This window comes from Bos grunniens, chromosome 10, assembly GCF_055505025.1.
Source record: "Bos grunniens cultivar Pamir isolate PY7600 chromosome 10, Bosgru_T2T1.0, whole genome shotgun sequence".
NCBI classification, from domain to species: domain Eukaryota; kingdom Metazoa; phylum Chordata; class Mammalia; order Artiodactyla; family Bovidae; genus Bos; species Bos grunniens.
The window spans coordinates 87,283,615-87,309,252 of NC_141174.1; the positions used below are offsets into that span (position 1 = coordinate 87,283,615).

A 25,638-nucleotide genomic window follows, 5' to 3' on the forward strand; every position below is an offset into this window, starting at 1 on the left:
AGCACAAAATTGTATATTAAAGGAATGATCTAGTACACAGGCAAAAAACAAACAAAAAAAACACTGATGACATAGGAGAGAGAAGGAAGAATTAATAAGCAATGTCCTTGAATAAGGAAGTGAATGGGATCTAAAGGACAAGTGTAAAGATTGGTCTTAGTTCAGAGATCAAAGAATTCACCCAGAGTCACACAAAAATCACATACAGCATATGGGCAGAGATGCAGGTAGGTGTGTATAAGTTACTTGTGATGGTGGGAACTTTTAGAAGTTAATTTTTGACTGGTTCCTTTTTCTTGGTAAAGAAGAAATACGTGAAATCATCAGCAAAGAGAATGGAAGAATAGCTGTGTGAGAGAAAATAGTGTGTTGTGAGAGAATAAGATTAAACAGTCTCCAGCGTGTATGAACTAGGTAACACTGTCTGATGGCTGGTAAAATTAAGCACTTCTGTCCATACACAAATTATTTATAAGTCTTTCATATAGCAAAGATTTATAATATGATCCTATGTAGTAAATATTTTCCCTTGCTTTATTTTGCCATTTAATGTAATAAAAAATTTTTTTGAGTCCTCACAATTAATGCTTTTTTTCCTGAAGAAAAACTCCTTCCTAACTCCAATATTATTTACATATTTTTATCCCATGTAATGCATATTTATTCATTTATTTAAATGTAACTTATATTCCTCTCTGACCTCACTACAGTTTCATTTTTAAGCATTTAAACCTTTAAACCATTTTGATATTATTCTGACAAGTTGGAAGGTAGGAATTTTACTTTTAGTGGTTAATTAGGTAATTCTGAAGAATTTAATATCCAATTTATGCCACTAATTAGAAATTTCACTTTTATGTTGTTTTAGAATTGTATTTCTACTTCATTAACTACTTATTCAGGCATCAGTTCCACAGCTTTAATTACTATACCTTTGCCATTCCTATAGGCAGTATATTTTTATTGTCGTATGCCATACACATCTTTTTCAGAATTCCTCTATTCTTATTTCTTCTAAATTATACTACACATTTCAGTCATGTTACCTACCACAACCATCTTTCTCTCCTGGCTGAACCTTCCCAGCCCATGCCTTCTACCAGGAAAGCAGCTTTAGGCTGTTTTCTATACTGGACAGTCATTGACAGCAACAGGGAGCATAATTTTCCCAGGGGTAGCCTATCCACTGGCCATAAAATGACTATGCCTGAAGGAATTCATCCATTAGCAACATATTAACTAAAATCAATTCAAACTAGCTTCTTTCAGGATTTGGAGTGTGGACACAGAAGGTCTCCAAAAGCTACCTGCAGTGGGAGGCAAACAAAATAGATGCTTAGAAAGAGAAAGAGGTGCCACAGAGGGAGGGGATAAACGTAACCATACAAAGTACATAATCAATAACTTTCTAATTCTGGTTTTAATTCTTATATAGCCTCACAATAAACCTTTCTGAGGTGGCCTGAAGTATTACCCTTTCCTGCAATCAAAAAAAACTACAACACAAAGGAACTCGGAAAGCCATTTGATAAAGCACTCTTTCTCTTCCCGTCACTCCCTTCTCTATTACATTGGATTTACAAGTACAACTACACTAAATTTATTGAGAACAGACATCTTTCAAAGGACTGTGTTTTTCTATATAAAGTCTTTGTGGAGTCATAAACATTTTTTCTTCTAACAAATCCTGTAAATTTGATGAGTATTCCTTTATATTTTTTTTCTTGCTGTTGCTGCATGTTCTAACTAGTTTTTTTTTTTCCCTAACTAGTTCTTAGCAAACATAACAGTATTTCTCCTTGTGTGGGCCGTGAGAATATACCATGAGCTGTTCTTGAGAGAAAAGGGTTCCATGTTCAAAGAATTCTGGGAATTGTTGCATAAAACATATCTTACTTAGAGATTCATAGAGTACATTATTATATTTAAAACCCCAAGAAATTCTGCAATAACAAAGTTTTACAAAATTTAAGTTTCCAAAATTAATGGGAGACAGTCACAGAACACCTACTGACATGCCATGGAACCAGTATCTAACAATCACATTTTGTAAAACAGTGGTACAAAAGCTAGTAGACATTTCTTGTACTCAGCAGCTTCCATTCCCCCAACAGATATTTTTATTTGTGACTTTCTTCCAGTCTCAGAATGGAGCATATGATCAAAGTCTAGGGTGAAAGTACACTGCATTCCCCTGCAGGGTTGATCGGTCAAGGGTAGGACATGGCATTTAAAGTAGTTAAATCATAGTGAACCTCACGACTTTTTCCTGGGAATACTGCGACAAAGACTTTTTCTCTTTTGGGCTAGATTTGAATCTGGAAGGATTCCAGGAACTGCTGGGAACTACATAATGACTAAAAAAAAAGGAAACCAACAGCAAGGAAGCAAGAGTCACAAAATAACATGAAACAGATCTGTTACACAAACATTCATTCAACAATATTTATTGAGCATCTAACATGTATAAGACATAATGCTAGGTGCTTGGGATAATTAATGAAGAAGAAACCAAAACCTCTGCCCTTAATGCACTTATATTCTAATAGGAAAAGAAAGATAATAAATGACATCATAATGAAGTATGTCAAAAAGTAGTAAACATTATGAAAAAATAAGACAGGGTAACAGGGATTAGAAAGAATGAGATGGAATTTTAAATAGGGTAGTCTGGGTAAGTCATTTAAAAATATTAATAACTTGGCTTAAAGGAACTGAAGGAGATAGCCATGTGAATATCTTGGTAACAGCATTCCAGGTTAAAAAAACACCCATGCCAAGGCCCAGGATAAGAGCATACAGTGCATCTGAAGAATAGCAGGAAAGTCACTGTAGTCAGAGCCAAATTAAACAGAATACTAGTAAATGATGATACCAGATGGGTAAGAAGAGATGACTAGATCCTAAGAATTCTGGAGTGTACTTCCCTGGTAGTTCAGCTGGTAAAGAATTTACCTGCAATGCAGGAGACCCTGGTTCAATTCCTGGGTTGGGACGATCCCCTGGAGAAGGGAAAGGCTATCCACTCCAATACTCTGGCCTGGAGAATTCCACGGACTGTATAGTCCATGGGGTCACAAAGAGTCGGACACAACCGAATGTGTGTTCACTTACTTACTTACACTATAATGAATAAGAAGAATCCAGGATGACTCTAAAGATTTTAGCCTGACCATCGAGGCAGATGGAAGGTGCCCTTAACCAAGATGACTGTGGGTCAAATTTGTTTTAAAAGGAAGAACAAAAAATCACTGCTGGACATATTAAGGTTGAGATAGACATCTGAACAGTAATTTTATATGGGCAGTTGGATAAGACTCTGGAACTCAGAGAGAACTTGGCTACAGATACAATCTTAGAATCATTTATTTACGTTTAGTTACTATTTAAAGCCTTGAGACTAGATAGAATTATCAAGGAAATGCAGATAGCAAAGAGGTCTGGGATAAGAAAAGTATAGAAGACATACAGATGGCCAAGAGGCACAAGATGTTCAATATCACTTACTGCTGTTGCTAAGTTGCTTCAGTCGTGTCCAACTCTGTGTGACCCCATAGACGGCAGCCCACCAGGCTCCTCTGTCCCTGGGATTCTCCAGACAAGAACACTGGAGTGGGTTGCCATTTCCTTCTCCAATGCAGCAAAGTGAAAAGTGAAAGTGAAGTCGCTCAGTCATGTCCAACTCTTAGCGACCCCATGGACTGCAGCCCCCCAGGCTCCTCCGTCCATGGGATTTTCTAGGCAAGAGTACTGGAGTGGGGTGCCATTGCCTTCTCCGGATATATACACTACTGTAGACAAAAGATGTCTAAAAAGAACCTACTGTGTAACACAGAGAACTCTATTCATTACTCTGTGATGACCAACAGGGCGGGGAATGGCATCTAGAAGAGAGTAAATATATGCATACACATATGGCTGATTCACTTTGCTATACAGCAGAAACTAGCACAACATTGTAAACCAACTATACTCCAATTAAAAAAATTTAAAGAAAAAGAAAACAAGTGTAAGAAGAAATGACCAGCAAGACAAAAGGAAAACCAAGAAACAGAGTTGTGTCCTAGACTACTCTGTTCAGTGACTAAAGTGCTGTAAGCAGGAGAACTTGATTAACTGAGTCAAATGCTGCTAATAGATTAAGTAAGCTGGGGACTGAGAATGAACTATGCATGGGCTTTGGCATCAAAATCTTCCTGACAAAGAAAGTTTCAGTGGAGTGACTGGAACAAAAGCATTACTGGAGTGAGCTTACAGGAGAATGGAAAAAGAGGAATTGGAGACAGAGACTACAGAAGACTTGTTCAAGGAATTTTGCCATAATGAGGAGCAAGGCAATGGGGGTAGAAGCTGACAAGGGAAGTACAGGGTTAAGAGAAGGATCATGCTGATGTCACTGAGCTGAGCATCAAGCCTCTTCTTCTTTGGTTACATAAACTAATGGATTAGTTTTTACATTTATGCCAGTTTTAGGTGGACTTTTTGTATCACTTGTAGTAAGAATACTGATTTTTTTCACAGTAAGTTTTTAATTCACTCTCATGCTGAACTCTTAATTAGTTCTAACAGCTCCAAACAGCTGATTTTCTACTGGTATTCCTGTGTAAGAATTCTTGCATATATATTAAAAAAGAGTTCTTGCATAAAAGTAGCTAGAAGTTTCCAGTTACACAACTATACACTAGAAAGGGAAATTACTTTAAATAATCTTTCAGTAACGATCTGGTAGTACAGACTGAAACACAATGACTGTACACTTAGCTGTTTTCTTAATTGTGTATTTTCTCCAGTAAATACAAGCATTAAGGATTTACCATGAACTTTTTTTCTTGTTTATGTTAGCCACCTTATTTGTCATCATATGTTACTATTAGTTGTATACTTGAATTTAGATACAGTTTAACAGTCATTTTCAAAGTCATGCTATACTATCCTTTCGTAAATGAAGTAGAAGGGCAAAATATTAAAATCTGAGTAGCAACCTATATTCGTAAGCCCAGAAAAGGTTCCAAAGACTGTAATTTAATATTAGACATTTAGCAACATTTACCCGTAACTGATTTTACATTTATAACAGACAAACTAGAAATTCCAGGCATTTGGGTAAATACTGATTTATACTCTTGAAATATATTGCTGAAGAGAACTCAATCTTACAAACTATTACGTTTACTTTCCTGCAGGAAGAAATGGAATTTCCTTCTGATAAGGATTAAGAGAATTCATGTGGTGAAGGTGGTGGCAAGTGAGCCCAATATCCAAGCATATTTGCCATGAATAGTGATCAGAGGGAAACCAGCTATAAGTCACTGGATAATTTCTAACAAATACTTAAAATTACAAAAAGCAAACAAGTACATTTCCTTCCTGGAGAAGGAAATGGCAACCCACTCCAGTATTCTTGCCTGGAGAGTTCTGTGGACAGAGGAGCCTAGCGGGCTACACAGTCCATGGGGTTGCAAAGAGTCAGACATGACTGAGTGAGTAACACGATTAACACTAAACATGTACAAATAGCTATCACTACCCTGGACTCCCATTCCTAAGCAGAGAACCTATGGGTTCAAACGTGGAAATATCATGATATCAAGATTAATGGAGTTGATTGAGAAGAATGCTCAAACCAAAGTGGGCTTCTTAGATTCAGCTCCTTGCTCAAAAACCACTGCTCTCCTAAGGTGCCAAATAATCAAAAATAATGCCAGAGATTCTGTCTCACTACAGTCCCCAGTTAAGCAGAAGAGTGTTTCCCTAGGTCAGTCTCTACCTCTCCTAACAAGAGCACCTCACTAAGCTCATTATGATGCTCATGTTTTAAAGATCCAGTAAAAATTTTTCACAAAACATGACCCAAAACATAAGCCAATTTCATCTCTGTTCAACCAATGAAACAGCAATCTGATCCAATGCTGGAAGAAAGCTTACTGTGCTGTGTATCTATTTAAATATGGCACACTATTGTAACAGAGAATTTCAGGAACTCTCAGTAGTCAGGCTAATAATCCACTGACTTGTAGAACCAATTCCCTTTGCTCTATAGATGAGACTGTTTTCTTATTTTACAGACTTTGGAAAGAAAATGAAGGAGTCTTGTGGAAGTTAATAAGAGGTACATCTGCAGGCCTGGAAAAAATGCCACAGTAAGGAGCTAAAAAGAGTAGACACCCAAGAAGAAGGCAGAAGGAGGTGGGAGAAGCATGAAGAAAGACAAATGGGAAGATGCCAAAAACAAACTTACTTCCACTGAAATTTGGTCTTTGCCCGTTTTGCACATGGGTTAAGAGAACAGTTTCTTCCTGCTCCTCAAGTTGACCTTCCTGTACCACAAACCCCCCATTCAGAAAACCCAGAAGGCCTAGAAGCAAAGGTTACTGTCCTCATGGGCACAGAAATAGGTGTTTAACCATCATGTTTAAGCTTGGAGGAGAAAGGGGGATGCAAATAGTTTAATATTTCTAAAGTAAACATTTTCATTTCTCCTACTCTTTTGAACTCTGGGTGCATATGAGTGCATTCTCTTACACATATTCTTGTATGCAAATGTCTATGTATGCAAATTAAGAGTATTAAAATAAATCAGCTGGAAAAATAGGTATCACCTTTAATTGAATCAGTATCTAAACTGTAGTTTGCTTACAGCAGAAAAAGTATGCTCTGCAATGACCTTCAGTTGAAGAACTGAATGAGACTGATAATTATCACTTTTTAAAGGGTAAAATGGTTAACAGTGTGAATGATTTTTTAGGTATCAAAAAAATTAAGTGTCTATCCTCCAATTTTATATAGCAAATCTAACACATGTAGGGCAATAAGAGATATAACTATTATTAAGAACTATAGCTTCATTTTATAAAAGTTAAAACACATTTCAGAAGTTACTCTAAAAGCATAAAGGGGGTCAAAAGAGATGCAATGCTAGATTGGGGAGCAAAGTAGAAGCAAGCTGCAGACACAGAAAGGCTGATATAGATTACTCATTAGGTAGTAAAAGCTCCAGCACTTTAATTCTAATCACACCAAGTGTCATTCTTTAAACAGTCTTTTGATTTAGCAAATCCAGGTCTTATGGTGGGAAGGTAAGAATATGAAAAAAAAATCACATATAGAAATACAATCTTGGTTTTAAATTTACTTCAAAAGCACACCAAAATCTACACAAAGCATAAGATTACACTTGAACATATAAAAGATAAATACAAACACATGAGCTGTTTTACTTTATCTAAAAGTAACCATGGGATGAATTCTAGAGAAATTTCAATCTTAAGCAGAAATACAAGTTATACCATCAAGGCTATTACTTAAAGAATAATGTATTATTTCTATTAAAAAGGAAGTTAACAATTCACACCCTAAGTGAACTTGAAAATATGAATTTCCTAATCTGCTAAATGGATAAAATTGCAATTTGACATGCTAAATATTGTTACAGCTCACCTCTTCTGGTTGCACTTTAACTCAATTCACAATAAATTTGTCAGATTTTCTAGTCCCCAATCCACCTACTTTGGAGTTGAAAAACTCCTTGTTAGCTTTTAGGTTCTATAGAGACCTCTCAAAATAATCTGAAATAAAGCACTAAAGTGAATGTCTATTTCTCCATTTGACAGCAATTCTTTTATAACCATAATTATTGAATCTATCAAGATTTCTACTCTTATCATGCAATGAGGAAAATGCTTCTGTCAATGACTGTCATGTAAACTTCCAACTGTTAATATAAACTTTGAAGAAATAGCCATCAACATACTTCTGATAAAATAAATCAACCAATAAGTTAACAAAGTGGGGGAAAGAAGAAAGACACATTGATTACACTGAAAAATTAACAAAGCTGTTAAGAAAACTTAGATTTAAAAGTGTTTGGTAAACTAAAATTGGCTTCTCTAGTGGTTCAGTGGTAAAGAATCCACTTGCCAATGCAGGTTCAATCCCTGAGTCAGGAAGATTCCCTGGAGGAGGAAATGGCAGCTCACTCCAGTATTCTTGCCTGGGAAATCCCATGGACAGAGGAGCCCAGCATGCTACAGCCCACAAGGGTGCAAAAGAGTCTGACATGATTTAGCAACTAAACAACAACAAAAACAGAACTTTAAATAGTAACTACTTAACGAAACAAAGATGGCAGAACAAAGACCAAATATAACAGTGTGTGCATGCTAAGTTGCTTCAGTTGTGTATGACTCTTTGCAACCCTAGAGACCACAGCCAGCCAGGCTCCTCTGTCCATGGGATTCTCTGGGCAAGAATACTGGAGTGGGTCACTATTACCTTCTCCAGCAGATCTTCCCAACCCAAGAACTGAACATGCATCTCCTGCACTGGTAGGCAGATTCTTTACCACTGAGCCATCTGGGAAGCTGCTAAAAAGCCAGCTAGATGCTTGTTATTTACAAGAGGAAAAACTGCCTCAAGGAGATACCACTTCATACCCACTAGGTTGGTTATAACCAAAAAGACAATAACAAGCGCTAGCAAGAATGTTGGAGAAGGTGATGGCATCTCACTCCAGTACTCTTGCCTGGAAAATCTCATGGGCGGAGGAGCTTGGTAGGCTGCAGTCCATGGGGTAGCGAAGAGTCGGACATGACTGAGCGACTTCACTTTCACTTTCATGCATTGGAGAAGGAAATGGCAACCCACTCCAGTGTTCTTGCCTGGAGAATCCTAGGGACGGGGGAGCCTGGTGCACTGCCGTCTATGGGGTCGCATAGAGTCAGACATGACTGAAGCGACTTAGCAGCAGCAGCAAGAATGTGGGGAAATAAGAACCCTCAAATATCACTGGTGAGACTGTAAAATGGCACAACTCCTTTGGAAAACCGTCTGGCAGTTATTCAAAGGTTAGACAGAGTCACCCAGTATTTCCACTTCTAAATAAAACCGACAACATATGTCCATATAAAAACATGTATATGAATAGTCATAAGCTTTATTCATAATACTGAAAAAATAGAAACAACCCAAATGTCCATCAACTGATGAATTTTAAAAATGTGGTACAATGAAATACTATTTTCCTATAAAAAAGAATGAAGCACTGAAACATGCTATAACATGAATGAACCTTGAAAACATTAGGCAAATCCATAAAGACAGAAACTGCATTAGTAGTTCCAGGGGCTGGGGAGTTGGGACTGGAGAGTGACTTTTAATGAGTATAAAGTCTCTTTTCAGGGTGATGAAGATGTTCCAACACTGACAGTGGTGATAGTTGCACAACTCTGGGAATATACTGAAACCAATGAATTGTACACTTTAAAAGAGTAAATTTTATGGTAAATTCAATCCTAAAGGAAATCAGTCCTGAATATGCATTGGAAGGACTGATGCTGAAGCTGCAACTCCAATTTGGCCATCTGATGTGAAGAACTGACTCATTTGAAAAGACCCTGATGCTAGGAAAAATTGAAAGTAGGAGAAGGGGACAACAGAGGATGAGATGGTTGGATGGCATCACCGACTCGATGAAAATGAGTTTGTGTAAGCTCTGAGTGCTGGTGATGGACAGGGAACCCTGGTGCGCTGCAATCCATGGGGTCACAAAGAGTCAGACATGACTGAGCGACTGAACTGACTGATGTATCAGTAAAGCCACTATTTAAAACACAAAGGTTGAAAAAACAAAAAACACAGCTTTTATCAGGCAGATAGTAATAAAAAGGAAGCTTAAAAAAAGTAACAAAACAAAGGTAACTTTATGAGGAAAAGTCTAAAAGCAGGAGGGGAAAAAAACAGTTTAATTCGAGACTTTCCCCCTCAGATTAAAAAACAAAGGATGGTCATTCTCACCACCATTATTCAACAGTGTATTGCAATCCCAAAAAGTGCAGTAAGATAACAGCATATAAGGGACTAGAAGAAGAAATAAAACTGTCTCTATTACCAGATGACATTGTAGCTGTATATAGAAAATTTCAAAAATTAAAAAAAAAAAGCCTTCTTAGAACTAATGAGCTCAACAAGGTCACAAGATAGAAAATCAAGAACAAAAAGTCAAACGTACCTCTATATACTAACAACCACCATGAAAAATCAAAATTTAAATTATAATACCACCTGTAATCACTCAACAGAGTGAAATACTTAGATACAGCTCTAATAAACAAGTGTAAGACTTGTATACTGAAAACTACAAACAAAATGCTAATGAACAAAATAAAAGAAAAATTAAATGCAAAGACATTCATATATTGAAAGACTCAACAGAAAAACTGTATATTATCCCTAAGTTGATATAGAGGTATAACTCGATTTCCATCAAAATCTCAGGTTTTTTTTTTTTTTTGGTAGAGAGAGACAAGACAACTTAAAAAATTTATATGGAAAGGCAAAGAAACTAGAATAGCTATAAAAATTTTAAAACAAAACAATACAGTTAGAGAAATTACTCTGCTCAATTTTATGAGACTATATATCTATGGTAACCAAGATCATGTGATGTAAGTGAGAGACAGAAAACAGATCAGTGGAACAGAACAAAGGACTCAGAAACAGACCCAGATAAGTATGGACAGTGATTTTTGACAAAGGTGAAAAAGCAATTCAATGGAGGAAGGATACACTTTTAAAACAAATGATACTGAAGTAATCAGAAATCTGTAGACAAACCTCACCTTATTTAAAAGGTAACAACAAATGGAGCACAGAGTTAAAGGTAAAGCATAAAAATATAAACCTTTTAGGAAAAAAACCACAGGAGAAATCTTTCAGACATATCTAGAGTTGAGCAAAGAGTTTTTAGACTTTAAAGAGTTTTTAGACTTTACATCAAAAGCATGATCTATAAAAGAAAAAAAATTCAATTTTGCTCTGTATAATACCCTATCAAGAAGATAAAAAACAACTACAAAACAGGAGAAAATATTGGCAAACCACATATTCAACAAAGGACTAGTATCTAGAATATATAAAGAACTTTGAAAGCTCAATAATGAAAAAACAAACAAATACTCCAATTAGAAAATGGATAAAAAATATGGAGAAAATTCACTAAAGAGGATATTCGGATGCCAAATAAGCAAATAAAAAGATGTTCAATATTATTAGCCATTAAGCCAAATTAAAATCATAAGCTATCACTACACATCTACCAGAAAGGCAAAAGAAAAAAAAAAACCACCAAATGATGTAAAAGAGTCAGAGAAACTGGATCACTTATACATGGCCAGTAGAAATGCAAAATGGTATAGTTATTGTTTGTGCCTTCTGAGAGTCTCTGTTTCCCTCAGTCCTATGGAAGTTCTGTAAACAAATCCTGCTGTCCTTCAAAGTCAGATTTCTTGGGGATTCCCAGTCCCTTTGCAGGATCCCCAGGCTGGAAAGTCTGATGTGGGGCCTAGAATCTTTGCAACAGTGGGACTTCTTTGCTATTACTGTTCTTCAGTTTGTGGGTCACCCACTCGGAGGGTATGGGATTTGATTTTAACGTGATTGTTTAAAAAAACTTATGATCAACCTAGACAGTGTATTAAAAAGCAGAGACATCACGTTTCTGACAAAAGTCCATATAGTCAAAGCTATGGTCTTTCCAGTAATCATGTATGGATGTGAGAGTTGAACCATAGAGAAGGTTGAGCACCAAAGAATTGATGCTTTTGAACTATGGTGCTGAACAAGACTCTTGACAGTTCCACAGACAGCAAGGAGTTCAAACCAGTCAATCCTAAAAGAAATCAGTCCTGAATATTCATTGGAAGAACTGATGCTGAACCTGAAGCTCCAATACTTTGGCCACCTAATGCAAAGAATTGACTCATTGGAAAAGACCTTGATGCTGGGAAAGGTTGAGGGCGGGAGGAGAAGGGGACAACAGAGGATGAGATGGTTGGATGACATCACCGATTCAAAGGACATGAGTTTGAGTAAACTCCAGGAGATAGTGAAGGACAAGAAAGCCTGGCGTGCTGCAGTCCGTGGGGTTGCAGAGAGTCAAACACGACTTAGTGACTGAACAACATAGTAACTGTGGAAAATAATTTTGCAGTTCCTTTTAAAACTGGAAATGAACTTACCATATGGCTCATCAATTGAATATTCGGGCATCTATCTTAGAGAAAGAAAAACTTATTTCCACACAGAAACCCATATATAAAGGGTAATATCAATTTTATGCATAATAGCCAACACACTGGAAACTATCTAAAATGTCTGTCAGTGCATAAAATGGCTAAATAATAGAACACCTGCAACAGACCACTTCCTAGAAATAAAAAAAGAACTGCTGATATACACAACAACTTGGATAAACCTCAAAGAAATTATGCTGAGTGAAGAAAGCCAATCTTTAAAGGACATAAGGCATGATTTTTTAATATTGGTGAAATAACTTACAGACAGAGCACTGATTAGTGGTTGTCAGGGACGAGGCATGCGGGAGGACGGTAGTGAGGCTATGAAAGGGTAGTAATAGGCAGTCATGTGGATTTGGCGGTAGTTACATGAAGCTACCATGTGATGTGATGTTCAAGCTGGTTTTAGAAAAGGCAGAGGAACCAGAGATCAAATTGCCAACATCCGTTGGATTATCGAAAAAGCAAGAGAGGTCCAGAAAAACATCTATTTCTGCTTTATTGACTATGCCAAAGCTTCTGACCGTGTGGATCACCACAAACTACGGAAAATTCTGAAAGAGAAGGGAATACCAGACCACCTGACCAGCCTCTTGAGAAATCTGTATGCAGGTCAGGAAGCAACAGTTAGAAGTGGACATGGAACAACAGACTGGTTCCAAATAGGGAAAGGAGTACATCAAGGCTGTATATTGTACATCAAGGCTGTATACTGTCACCCTGCTTATTTAACTTATATGCAGAGTACATCATAAGAAACGCTGGGCTGGAGGAAGCACAAACTGGAATCAAGATTGCTGGGAGAAATATCAATAACCTCAGATATGCAGATGATACCACCTTTATGGCAGAAAGTGAAGAAGAACTAAAGAGCCTCTTGATGAAAGTGAAAGAGGAGAGTGAAAAAGTTGGCTTAAAGCTCAACATTCAGAAAACAAAGACCATGGCATCTGGTCCCATCACTTCATGGCAAATAGATGAGGAAACAGTGGAAACAGTGGCTGACTTTATTTTTTGGGGCTCCAAAATCACTGCAGATGGTGATTGCAGCCATGAAATTAAAAGATGCTTGCTCCTTGGAAGAAAAGCTATGTCCAACCTAGACAGCATATTAAAAAGCAGAAACTTTACTTTGCCAACAAAGGTCCATCTAGTCAAGGCTATAGTTTTTCCAGTAGTCATGTATGGATGTGAGAGTTGGAGTATAAAGAAAGCTGAGCGCCGAAGAATTGATGCTTCTGAACTGTGGTGTTGGAGAAGACTCTTGAGTCCCTTGGACTGCAAGGAGATCCAACCAGTCCATCCTAAAGGAAATCAGTCCTGAATATTCTTTGGAAGGACTGACACTGAAGCTGAAACTCCAATCCTTTGGCTACCTGATGCGAACAACTGACTCATTTGAAAAGACCCTGATGCTGGGAAACACAGAAGGTGGGAGGAGAAGGGGACGACAGAGGATGAGATGACTGGATAGCATCACGGACTTAATGGACATGAGTTTGAGTATACTCCGGGAGTTGGTGATGGACAGGGAGGCCTGGCATATTGCAGTCCATGGGGTCACAAAGAGTCGGACACGACTGAGTGACTGAATTGACTGAATCATGTGATAAAGTTGCAGAGAGGTATACACACAAAAATGAATGCATAAATAACTGATATAATTTGAATAAGTCCTGTGAGTTGTACCAACGTTAATTTTCTAGTTATTAAGATATTGCACTATAGCTAGAAAAGATGCTAACAATGGGGAAGCTGGGTGAAGGGTAGGCAGGATGATCCTTACTGTGCACTTCTTTGTAATTTTCTATGAATCTATGATTATTTCATAATCAATTAAAAAAATAAACACAAGCTATAACTTGAAAAAAAACTATTTGCAAATCATGTATCTAAGGACTAGAATCTAGAATACATATACGGCAACTCTCAAAATTCAACACTATATAAACAAACAAATTAAAAAACGTGAAACCGTTTGACATATATCACAGCAAGATCCTCTTTGACCCAGCTCCCACAGTAATGGAAATAAAAACAAAAGCAAAGGGACTTAAATTAAACTTAAAAGCTTTGGCACAGCAAAGGAAACAATAAATAAGATTAAAAGACAAAGCTCAGAATGGGAGAAAATAATTGCAAACGAAACAACTGACAAAGGATTAATCTCCAAAATACATAAGCAGCTCATCCAGCTCAATACCAGAAAAACAAACCAATCAAAAAATGGGTGGAAGACGTAAACAGACATTTCTCCAAAGACGTACAGATGGCTAACAAACACATGAAACGATGCTCAGCATTGCTCATGATTAGAGAAATGAAAATCAAAACTACAGTGAGGTATCACCTCACGCTGGTCAGAATGGCCATCATTAAAAAATCTACAAACAATAAATGCCGGACAGGATGTGGAGAAAAGGGAACCTTTTTGCACGTTGAGCATGTAAAGTGATACAGCCACTATGAAGAAGAGTGTGAAGTGAAGTGAAGTGAAGTTGCTCAGTCGTGTCCGACTCTTTGGGACCCCATGGACTGTAGCCTACCAGGTTCCACCATCCATGGGATTCTCCAGACAAGAATACTGGAGTGGGTTGCCATTTCCTTCTCCAGAAGAAGAATATGGAGATTATTTAAAAAACTAGGAACAGAACTACAGTATCACTCAACAATCCTACTACTGGGCATAGACCCCGAGAAAACTGTAACTGAAAGAGACCTATGTACCCCAGTGTTCACTTTGTACAACAGCTAGGACATGGAAGCAACAGATGACTGGATACAAAACCTGTGGTACATATATACAATGGCTATTACTCATTGTCAGTCCTAATGAGCTGGATGAACCTAGAGCCTATTACAGAGTGAAGTCAGTCAGAAAGAGTAAGACAAATACTGTATATTAACTCATGTGTATGGAATCTAGAAAGATGGTCCTGATGAACCTACTTGCAGGGCAGCAGGGGAGACACAGAAATAGAGAAGAGACTTGTGGACACAGCAGGGCAAGGAGAGGGTGGGACGAATGGAGAAGGGCATGGAAAGATATACATGACCATATGTAAAATAGACATGCAGCGGGAATTGGCTGTGTAACAAGGGAGCTCAACCCAGTGCTCTGTGACAACCTAGAGGGGTGGGATGCGGTGGGAGATGGGAGTGGGGCTCAGGAAGGAGGGGACATATGCATATCTGTGGCTGATTCATTTTGATGTACGGCAGAAATCAGCACAATATTGTAAAGCAATTATCCTCCAATTAGAAAAATAAGGAAAACAATGTGAAAGAAATGTACAAATATTTCAGCAAATACACACATGGAAAGATGTTCAACATCATCATTAGCGATTAGGGAAATACAAATTAGAATACAATGAGATATCACTACATACATAATTAAACTCTGAAAATAAAAAGCAATAATAACATAAGCTGGCAAGGATGAAGAGAAACTGGATCTCTCATATATTGCCAGTGGAAGCATAAAATGGTATGCACACTCAGGAAAACAGTTTGGTGTTTCTTCAAAAAACTAAACACATACTTAGGACTCAGAAAACTCACTACTGGGTATGTATTAAGGAAAGAAAGAGGAAACTTACGTCCATACAAAAACCTATATATGAACAAGAAAAAAGGAAAAAAAAAACTGCACATTAGTGCTTATAACATTATTTGTAGTAGCAAAAATTGAAGAAAACCAAAACACCCTTCAACAGGTAAAAACGTAGAGAAACTGACACATGCATACCATGAACTACTACTTAGCAATAAAAAGGAGTGGAATGCAAATTTCCAACACAAATCATAAATGAAGTCAAAAGATCTCACAATAGAAAAAACAGTTGTGAATTATATCACAAAGTGCTAAATTCCTTAATTTTACAGATCAGAGAAAACCAATTTTTTTTTAAGTCCTTGAATTTAATGACTAAACTTTTAATATGTTGACTGCTTGACAATTTTTCTTTGGTTCTGTATTTTCTCATTTCTCAGATTAAGCTTATTCTTTGAAATAAATGTTACTTTCCTTAAGATGTTTTTTTAATAGGACCATTTTTTAAGGTTTTATTGAATTTGTTACAATATTGCCTCTGTCTTTCCTTTTGGTTGTTTGGCTGCAAGGCATTTGGGATCTGAGCTCCCCGACAAGGGATCGAACCTGCATCCCCTGCATTGAAAGGCAAAGACTTAACCACTAGACCGTCAGGGAAGTCCCATAGATGCCACGGAAGTCCCATAAACCAATTTTTAAATGAGCAAAGTTCACAGAACAGTTCAAAGAGAAAGAAACAGAACCATCTTAAACAAACTAAATCCTCACTCTTAAGAGACGCAAGTAAAAACTTCAATGTTACAGATACTCACCTAATTTGAAGCGTTCAAAAAGTTTAGTAAGAGTATTGCTGAGGCATAGGGAAAAAAATATTCTCTACATAGCCACTAGCATTATGAATTGGCAAAAACCTTTTCTGGAGGGAAATTTGGCAACATCTATCAAAATTTTAAACAGACATTCTACTTCTAGGAATTTATCTTTTAAAAATATTGGATATATTTGGACATGTGCATAGGGATATATATCCCAGAACAATCTGTGTAATACAGCTTTTCTGTGTAATACAGTTTTTAATAACAGGAAAATAAATGTCAATCAACAGAAGAATATTTAATAAAACACAGTCCAATCAACTGCATACTAAGCAGATGCTAAAAAAAGAATGAGGCAAATATGAGGACAAAAACTTTCTGGAAAGACATAAAAGGAACTGAAAGCAACACCTGTGGTTGAAATAAAATTAGGAGAGAGACTTCCTTTTCACTATAAACTCTTTGGTAACTTCTGACTTTTACATTAAATAAAAATGCATTAAAAATGTATTTTGAGTAAAAATTAAATATAATAAATAGACCAAGAGACTAACAGTTTCATTTTGATAAAACAGAAATAGGCTCACACAGAAAACAAATTTATGGTTGCCAGGGGAGGGGGAGGGGGTTTAAATTAGGAGTCTGGGAATAAAATATACACACTTCTATACATAAAATATATAACCAACAAGGACCCACTGTATAGCATAGAGAACTATACTCAGTATTTTGTAATAAACTATAATTAAAAAGAATATATATTTATGAAGCTGAATCACTTTACTACATACTTGAAACTATTACAAATATTTTAATAAAAAGTTTTAAAAATAAAATTGCAATTTACATTTCTTAATGGACACTAGTGTATGGTGATACTACTGTATACAACAACAAATGTAACTAAAATGCATAAGAAACAAATTAGTCAAATTTGCCAAAGTTTAAAATAAATAAATATTCTCTACATCTTTTAGAAAAGAAAAGAGAAGAAACCAGTGCTGCCAAATTAGGAAGACAAGTTTCTAGGGAAGAAACCCGCCTACAGAAAGAATTAGTGCTTTTGATTTCCTAAATTTCAAGTACAGAAGAGCACAGCTTGTGTTGAATTGTTAGAAGGCAAATTTTCTAAAAGCAGAGTAAATTATAAACCTTTGAATGCCCTTTTCAGTACTTATCAGAGCCCACGTCCTTGAATTTGCATCACCTGATCTTCAGGCACTGGCTATTAGGCATGTCAAAGAAGGCAAATTCAATTATAAAAAATGAGAGGAGAAGGAAACTGTGAAACCTAATCCAATGCCAGAGGAGCCCTTGGCAGAAAACACTGGTAACCAACGTTATTAAGATGTAGCAGAAACCCTACCCGCACCGCACAAAACAAGATGGATCATTTTAACTATTTAGGAATGCTGACACCATCTGTTGTCTTGTTTCCTAAGGCAAAAAATCAAGTGTGTGTGTGTGTGTATGTGTGTGTATAATCGGATGAATAAATATATATTAATTCAAATATTTTCTATAAATTATTCACACATCTTCCCAAGTCTAAAATACTGTAATTTCCTTTATGCAAATGTTCTACTTTAAAAAGGAAACAGACTGACCTAGCTTTCTAAAATACTGAGACTATAAACCCTATACACTAGGCTGTTGAACTTACCTAGGAGTATCAATACACCGTTCCACACTGAAGTAGACCTACTCGTAACAGAACTCAGGAAAATCAAATACACAGTGAGAAAGTATGTGGTGTTTTAGACCTGTGGTGTTTAATGAAAAAGACTGTTTGACAAACATTAAAACCTATATAGAAGCCACCCTCCAAGACTTATAAAAAGAGTGAGGGAGGGATAAATTGGGAGACTGGGATTGACATATACACACTACTATATAGAGAACAGATAGCAAGAACCTACTGTATAGAACAGGGAACTCTACTCAATTCTCTGTAATGACCTATATGGAAAACAATCTAAAAACAGAGTGGATGTATGTATATGTATAGCTGATTCACTTTGTTGTATAGCAGAAACTAACACAACATTGTAAATCAACTATACATCAATAAAAAATAATTTTAAAAAAGACTGAAAAAAGTGACTTGCTTCATGACAAACTGAAGGATGACATCCATATGATCAATTAAAATGTGTTTCAGATTCTTTGCAAAAAAACATTAGAAAAGACTTTATTTATTGTATTTAAATAAAGTGGAGTGCTAATAAGTATTTACTGTGGTTACCACATAAAAGGTTCTTTTGAGAGTATACAGATGAATATATCAGAGTTAATCTTGAGGAATAAATAACCAAATTTTATTAAGAGCATGCAAGAAAGTGAAACTGATTTGGATGGGAAACATCAAAGCATCTGAAATAGGCCTCATAGAACAAACTGGATTTTAATACTGAAGGACAAAAATACACAGAAAATTAAGCATTTTACTTTATAACCACTTTCACCTGATCTCCCAATTCTTCCAGTTACTATGGACAATGAAAAGAGTTCTCTTTAATATGTGTTCCAAAATGAAGAAGGACCTTAAAATTACTTACTATTAAAGAAATAAATGGCACCCCACTCCAGTACTCTTGCCTGGAAAATCCCACGGACGGAGGAGCCTGGTAGGCTGCAGTCCATGGGGTCGCTAACAGTCGGACACGACTGAGCAACTTCACTTTCACTTTTCACTTTCATGCATTGGAGAAGGAAATGGCAACCCACTCCAGTGTTCTTGCCTGGAGAATCCCAGGGACGGGGGAGCCTGGTGGGCTGCCGTCTATAGGGTCGCATGGAGTCGGACACGACTGAAGTGACTTAGCATACCATAGCATAGCAAAGAAATAAAATGATTATAAAAATGGATAAAAATTATCTAATAAAGTAGGGGAATGCCAAAACTATTGTTTTTAGTTAGAAACACGAACCATGCATACAATACAAACATTCAGCTTACACTGGAACCTCTTAAACTCTGTCTAAATTTAGTGCTTACAGATAAAATGGAAGGGGAAAAAATGAAAAATTAAATTTATCCATCACATTCTGGACTCAAATGATCGCTAAGTACAGGTCAAAACTAAATTCTTAAGAGTTTGTAATGATTTTAAATGTATGTTATGTTGAGAAAGAAAGAGAATGCTGCAAGGCATTTAATTTTTCAGAAAATAGTTTTCTAGATTCAAAACAAACGACCTACTAGCAAAAGCCATCCTTTAGAAAACTGAATTCTACAATGAGGTAGTCACTTCAATTAATGAAGTACAGAGAAAGTCTTTTAACAATGTTAAAAATCTTACAAATTCTTTTTTTCAATCGTTTCTGTTACTTAGCAGGGCTTTAAAATATTTTCATTCTAAACTCTTGCAGATTACTCAGAATCTTTTTTCAATCTTTTCAGAGTCTCTGAGTATTTCCATCCCACAAATATTTACTGGATCAATAAACTCCCACAAATCACTTTCTGGTGAGCTTCCTATGTATAACCAAATTGTTTTATTTTATTTCTATGATAAGAGTGAGAAACTAGAAATCTATTTACATCCCACTAAGCAATTCTATACCACCTAGCATTTTGTGTGTATATCAAAAATAATGGATTTATTCATGAAGACAGGCTTCCCTGGTGGTTCAGATGGTAAAGAATATGCCTGCAATGCAGGGGAGCTGGGTTCAATCCCTGGGTCAGGAAGATCCCTTGGGAGAAGGGAATGGCAACCCATTCCAGTATTCTGGCCTGGACAATCCCATGGACAGACGATCCTAGTAGGCTACAGTCCATCGGGTCACAAAGAGTCGGACACGACTGAGCAACTAACACACACATTCATAAAGTCTGGTGTTCTATTAATAGGAAGTCACTACAAACAATGAGTTAGTGAATACTGAACCATTGCTCCTAGGAGAAACAAAGGGTTAAGTGCCTATAAGCCTCTGATCACAACATTTTCAACAACTGATCAATATCTAACCTTGTTTTCTGTGTGTTTCTATTTAAAGACACATTATTTGATATATATTGATAATTCATTAACACTAAGTTCACTGCCAACAGCACTGTAATTCATGCCTGAGCAAAAATACTATGTATATTTTCTCCATAATGCACATCACAGCCTTTTTGCATTTCAGAACATTATAGACAAAACTTCAGCACTATGTTTGGGGGCCATTTTAAACAATGTTATCACCAACAAAAAGCACCGAAATGCAAAAAATGTGGCATTAAGTAGAGTGCAAAGAGGACATTTGTTTATGAGAGCAGAAAACAAGAAGACAAGAACCACCTAATCAACCACAGGTTGAATGCTCGCATCAGCAAACTCCAGTTTTTTGCAGCTCCGTGCATGTCTCTAAATGGCTATGCAACTGTTGTAAGAAGTGATTTTGAATTTACAAGTAAATTTGAGACAGCACACATTCACTCACCAGAATGTACAAATAATGAGGCTCAACAACACAAAGAAAGTTCAATTAAATAAACCTTATGGGAAATATTTTAGCACTTCAGTCAATTTTGTAAATGCAAGGGTTTACTTATTGGATTTCAAGAATAGGTAAAACTTTATGACACGGTTCTTAAACTGTTACATGAAAACACTCCATTAAAGCATTCTATAACTTTTCAGATGAAGCATAAAGAGAGAAATATTATTTAAAATTCACTGACTACTCTTAAAAAAGTCATTAAGAAGAAAATACCATATAGAAAGATAGCAAAAGCTATCTGTAGCCTTAACATAATTTCTTATGAACTATCTCCTTCTATTATCTTTTTAGGGGAAAACCAGATGTTTACCCGTTATTTTTACACACTAAAAAGTTCATAAGGATAAAGTATCCTGAAGTAATAAGACAAGATATTAAGCTACAAAGGCATAAAAAATTAGTGTAGACAATTATAAGTGAGCATATAACATACTTAAGCAAAGTACCTCAGTTAAATATCAATAATTTAAATGTTCAATTTTATTTATTTAAAATATTATTCAATATAACCATAATGTATATCCAGTGTGCATTTCTACTCTTCATAACAAAATTTAATAGACATGTATGTAAACATCATCTATTCACTCTGGTACCTGAAATTCATATTAGTGAAACTGAAAACAAGATATGCTAATTATTAACCATGTTTTTGGCAGCGAAAAACTAGAAAATATGTCTTTTAATAGAGGACTTATTTAGAACACAGAATTAAGTCTTTAATAAGAAATGAGCTACTATATATACACATGCTCACACATGTACACATACACATTATATACGCATGTGTATGTATACACATGTGTATGTATATATGTGTGATGTGAAAGTCACTCAGTTGTGTTCGACTCTTTGTGATCCCATGGACTATACAGTCCATGGAATTCTCCAGGCCAGAATACTGGAGTGGGTAGCCTTTCCCTTCTCCAGGGGATCTTCCCAACCCAGGGATCGAACCCAGGTCTCCCACATTGCAGGCGGATTTTTTACCAGCTGAGCCACAAGGGAAGCCCATGTGTATATATGGCCTCCAACAAAAATGGGAAGATGAACAAGGAGAAATGTCTATACTATATTAGTAAGACAAAGGGAGGAAGAAACAAGTCACAGAATACTATGTACAATATGATTCCTTCTTAAACACGAGAAACATTAACGTGCTTATGTATGCATACACACTGAAGTGCTAATGAGGAAGGGAATTTGGCACTTTCACTTTTTATAATGAGCGTGTATAAGTTTTAGTTTACAGCAGGTTCTCAACAAGTGTTTCCTTATTAATGGCTATTTTACAAATGTGATAAAATTCATGTTGTTTGAAAATGACTCCTATAATCAATTTTTTCATGTATTCTGCTAAATAATTTAAAACAAACATTTCCTAGTTCAAGAATTTCTGTAAATGTTCTCAAAATTCAACACTCACCAATCCCCCAAACTGAAATGTTTACTGATTTGTAACAGGGATTGACAAATTTTTTCTGTAAAAGCCAGACAGTAAATATTTTAAGGTTTTGCAGACATGCATGGTCTCTGGTGCATATTCTTCTTCGTCTTTGTTTTTACTTTACAACCCTTTAGGGATATCAAAATAAAAAAAGTTCTTAGCTCAGATCCATCAAAACAGGCTGCAGGCAGGATTTGCCTTTCCAGCCACAGTTTGGCAATCACTGATTTTTAACAACAAACCAGCATCTGGAAGCCTGATATTTTAAATGTATTACACTGAACGTATCAGAGATCCCAACAGGGTCAGTTTTCTTCTACCTTAAATAAAGTAAGGGAGCATACAGCAATTAAAACTTGTAGTTGATTAATACATCGAATTCTATTAATATATTAGACACTGACCAAACAATGGGAAAACATAGTACATGAAATTCCAAGTGTGTATTAGTATTATATAACCATGATCATGTGTGTACCTGTAAGACACACATATTCACTTGAAAAAGTCAACTGAAATTGAAATACTACACATCAAAACTCACATCTCCTTCTATAATAATTTAAACCATTTACTCATTTAAATAATCAAAAATATCAAGTCATTTTAGATGTCATCAACCCTTAAAAATTAAAAACAATTCAGAGACTGACAGTAATTACTGGGTTTTGATTTTGTAACAGTTACTATAAAATATTAATCAACAATCTAAAATATTATACTTTTAAAAACATTTATATTTTTGGAAAGTTTTTACCATTCACGTTATCAGCACCCATCACTGAAGACCTGAATATACTTTTTTCCTGTCTAAAAGACAGCCTATATATATTTGATTTTGTCTAAAACTGAAAGATTCTTATTACCATCTGGATGCTACTACCAAATATAAAATTCATTATGAATGATAATCTGGGTTACATTCAAACTCAAAAGTGAAAATGTATCCTCCAATAGTAACCAAACAACCATTATAGAATAATCTTACCTAGACTGGTGGGTTTTATCAGTTCATCCAGTAAATCATAAAATGGTAATTTTTGAAGTTTTATATCCGGATGGACTGGGTGAAGAGCTGATGTAAGATGTGGGAGTTCCAGTTCATGTTTAGGTCCCAGAAGAGAAACAGGGAGTAACGGTGATGATGCAGGGTGACCATCATAAGTGAGTTGTGGAATGGTAGATGGAGACAAAGTTGCTGGCATAGGACTTGAATGTACGTTGGGGATGGACAAGTCCGCAGGCGTCATGATTTTCTGGGGGAACCTCCGCCTATAGAGTTCTTTAATTTTCATTTGTACAGCAGGACTGCAGCCAGCCTTTAGCAAATGCAGGGCTTTTGTGAGAAGTTCGTGTTTGCGTCCGTGCTTGTTTCTCCCAGCGTAGCCCAACAGTACTTGGAGTTCAGAAACTCTAAGGCTCATAACCATTTGCTTAGAGACAAAACAAAATGTGAAACATTAGTAATCCAATAACATAATTTACAACATTAAATGATACTTTATTATAACATTTTATCCTTATGTTTTGTTTACAAAAGCCAGTTCTGTTACAGTCAATTCTAGTTATTTCAAACTTAAAAATCTAACCATTTAGAGTAAGTAAACAAAGAAATTTAAAATTAATGTTCATAAACCCACTAACTTCTATATAGGGTTATGAAAACTGTAAAATAAAGCAGACGTGAGGTAGAACCACACCTCACCTCATTTTATTGTTATAGTGAAAACGTCAGGTCTTTACCAAGCACTTACTAAGTCTCCCAGAGAGTACTGAGTGCTATGTGGATGGCAAGATAATGAGCCCTCAAGAATATCTGTTTTCTCGGGGAAAATTATATACATACATGTGAAATACATAAATAGTCTACCTCAAGCACCAGATGAAAGCATGATACAAATATTGTAACATTACAGACAATATTGTATTCTATACTAATTTGGGGATTTATAGGGCTTAAACTATACCTTTTTTGACCCATTATATACCAGATACATATGGTATTTTCATACGGTTTGTCCTTAAATCTTTACACCACCACAAGGTGTTACCCTTCCTGCTTTACATGTGAAGAAACTAGTTAAGAAAGGTTGAGTAACTTACCTAAGGCCACTTAGCTACTGTAATAAATATCAACCAGGATTCAAACCCAGATACATGTAATTTTACATGTAAAATTACAGATACATGTAATTTTAAATACCATGATCTTTCATTAAACCATTAGGATGAAACTGGAAATATACTATTGACTCTATTGGCAAAGCTAGGCTAAAGCGTCCAGAAATTGGGACTTCACGGTCAGTCCAGGGATTAGGATTCTGCTTTTACTGCTGAGGGCCTGGGTTCAATCCCTCATGTGGAAACTAAGATCCCACACGTGCAGCTAAAAAGTCCTGGAATTTAATCCACATGTCAAAATCCATAGCCTGTAGTAAAGAAATCTAACTTTGTTTAACTCTCTGTTCCCAAATTTCTTTCTCCTTTTCCCCCAACTTTTAATACTAAGAGACCACCAACAGGAAATATCAATGTATACCAATTCTCTCATTTTAAAGTTGAGGAAAATGAAACCCAAAAGGAAATATGACCCAAGATCGTAACAGCTATTAACAGCAGAATCCTGACTTTACCACCACTGACAGAAGGTGTCAGGATGAAAGACACATGTAAGCTCATCATCTGCTCTCTATTTTCCCACCTGTTTTGTACACTCATGCACGTGTGCTCAGTCGCATCTGACTCTGCAACCCCATGGGCTGTAGCCCACCAGGCTCCTCTGTCCATGGGATTGTCCAGGTAAGAATACTGGAGTGGGTTGCCATTTCCTCCTCTAGGAGACCTTTCCAACCCAGGGATTGAACCCATGTCTGTGTCTCCTGCATTCTCAGGCGGATTCCTTACCACTGAGCCATCAGGAAGGCCTCATCCCAAATACCAGTAACACGAAAGCTGAACTGGCTTTCCTCATTTATGACCACTCCCTGAAATGACATCCATTTCAAGCCAATCATCTAGAAGTTACCTACATATTACACAACATTTAAGAAAAACAGAAAAACAAGTGTATAAAGAGCTTTATATGCAATACAGGTGGTTAATCAAAAAAACTCTGAGCCCTTCCCCCACCTTCTCCGGCCTGGTCTCCTCCAAGCTCAGCTTTTGTCATCCTTGCCTTTTAGGCCTGGCAGAACTAAATGATTCCCTTTTCACTACTCTCACTGGTCATTTTTCATATCTTTATTTTGGCACTTATTT

The 25,638-nt window shown here is 36.3% G+C and overlaps 1 protein-coding gene across 5 annotated transcripts in view; it reads right to left on the minus strand.

Annotated features, from left to right (window-relative positions):
* PIAS1 (protein inhibitor of activated STAT 1) overlaps positions 1 to 25,638 on the minus strand; it is a 127,922-nt gene that overhangs the window by 67,223 nt on the left and 35,061 nt on the right. For 4 of the 5 annotated variants that reach the window (XM_086322818.1, XM_086322817.1, XM_086322819.1 and 1 more), the window contains exon 2: positions 23,369 to 23,813. The exons of the other annotated variant lie outside the window; for it this stretch is intronic. In XM_086322818.1, coding sequence (XP_086178944.1) covers positions 23,369 to 23,813 — 445 coding nt within the window. The remainder of the gene's footprint in view (positions 1 to 23,368; positions 23,814 to 25,638) is intronic. 5 annotated transcript variants of the gene reach the window in all.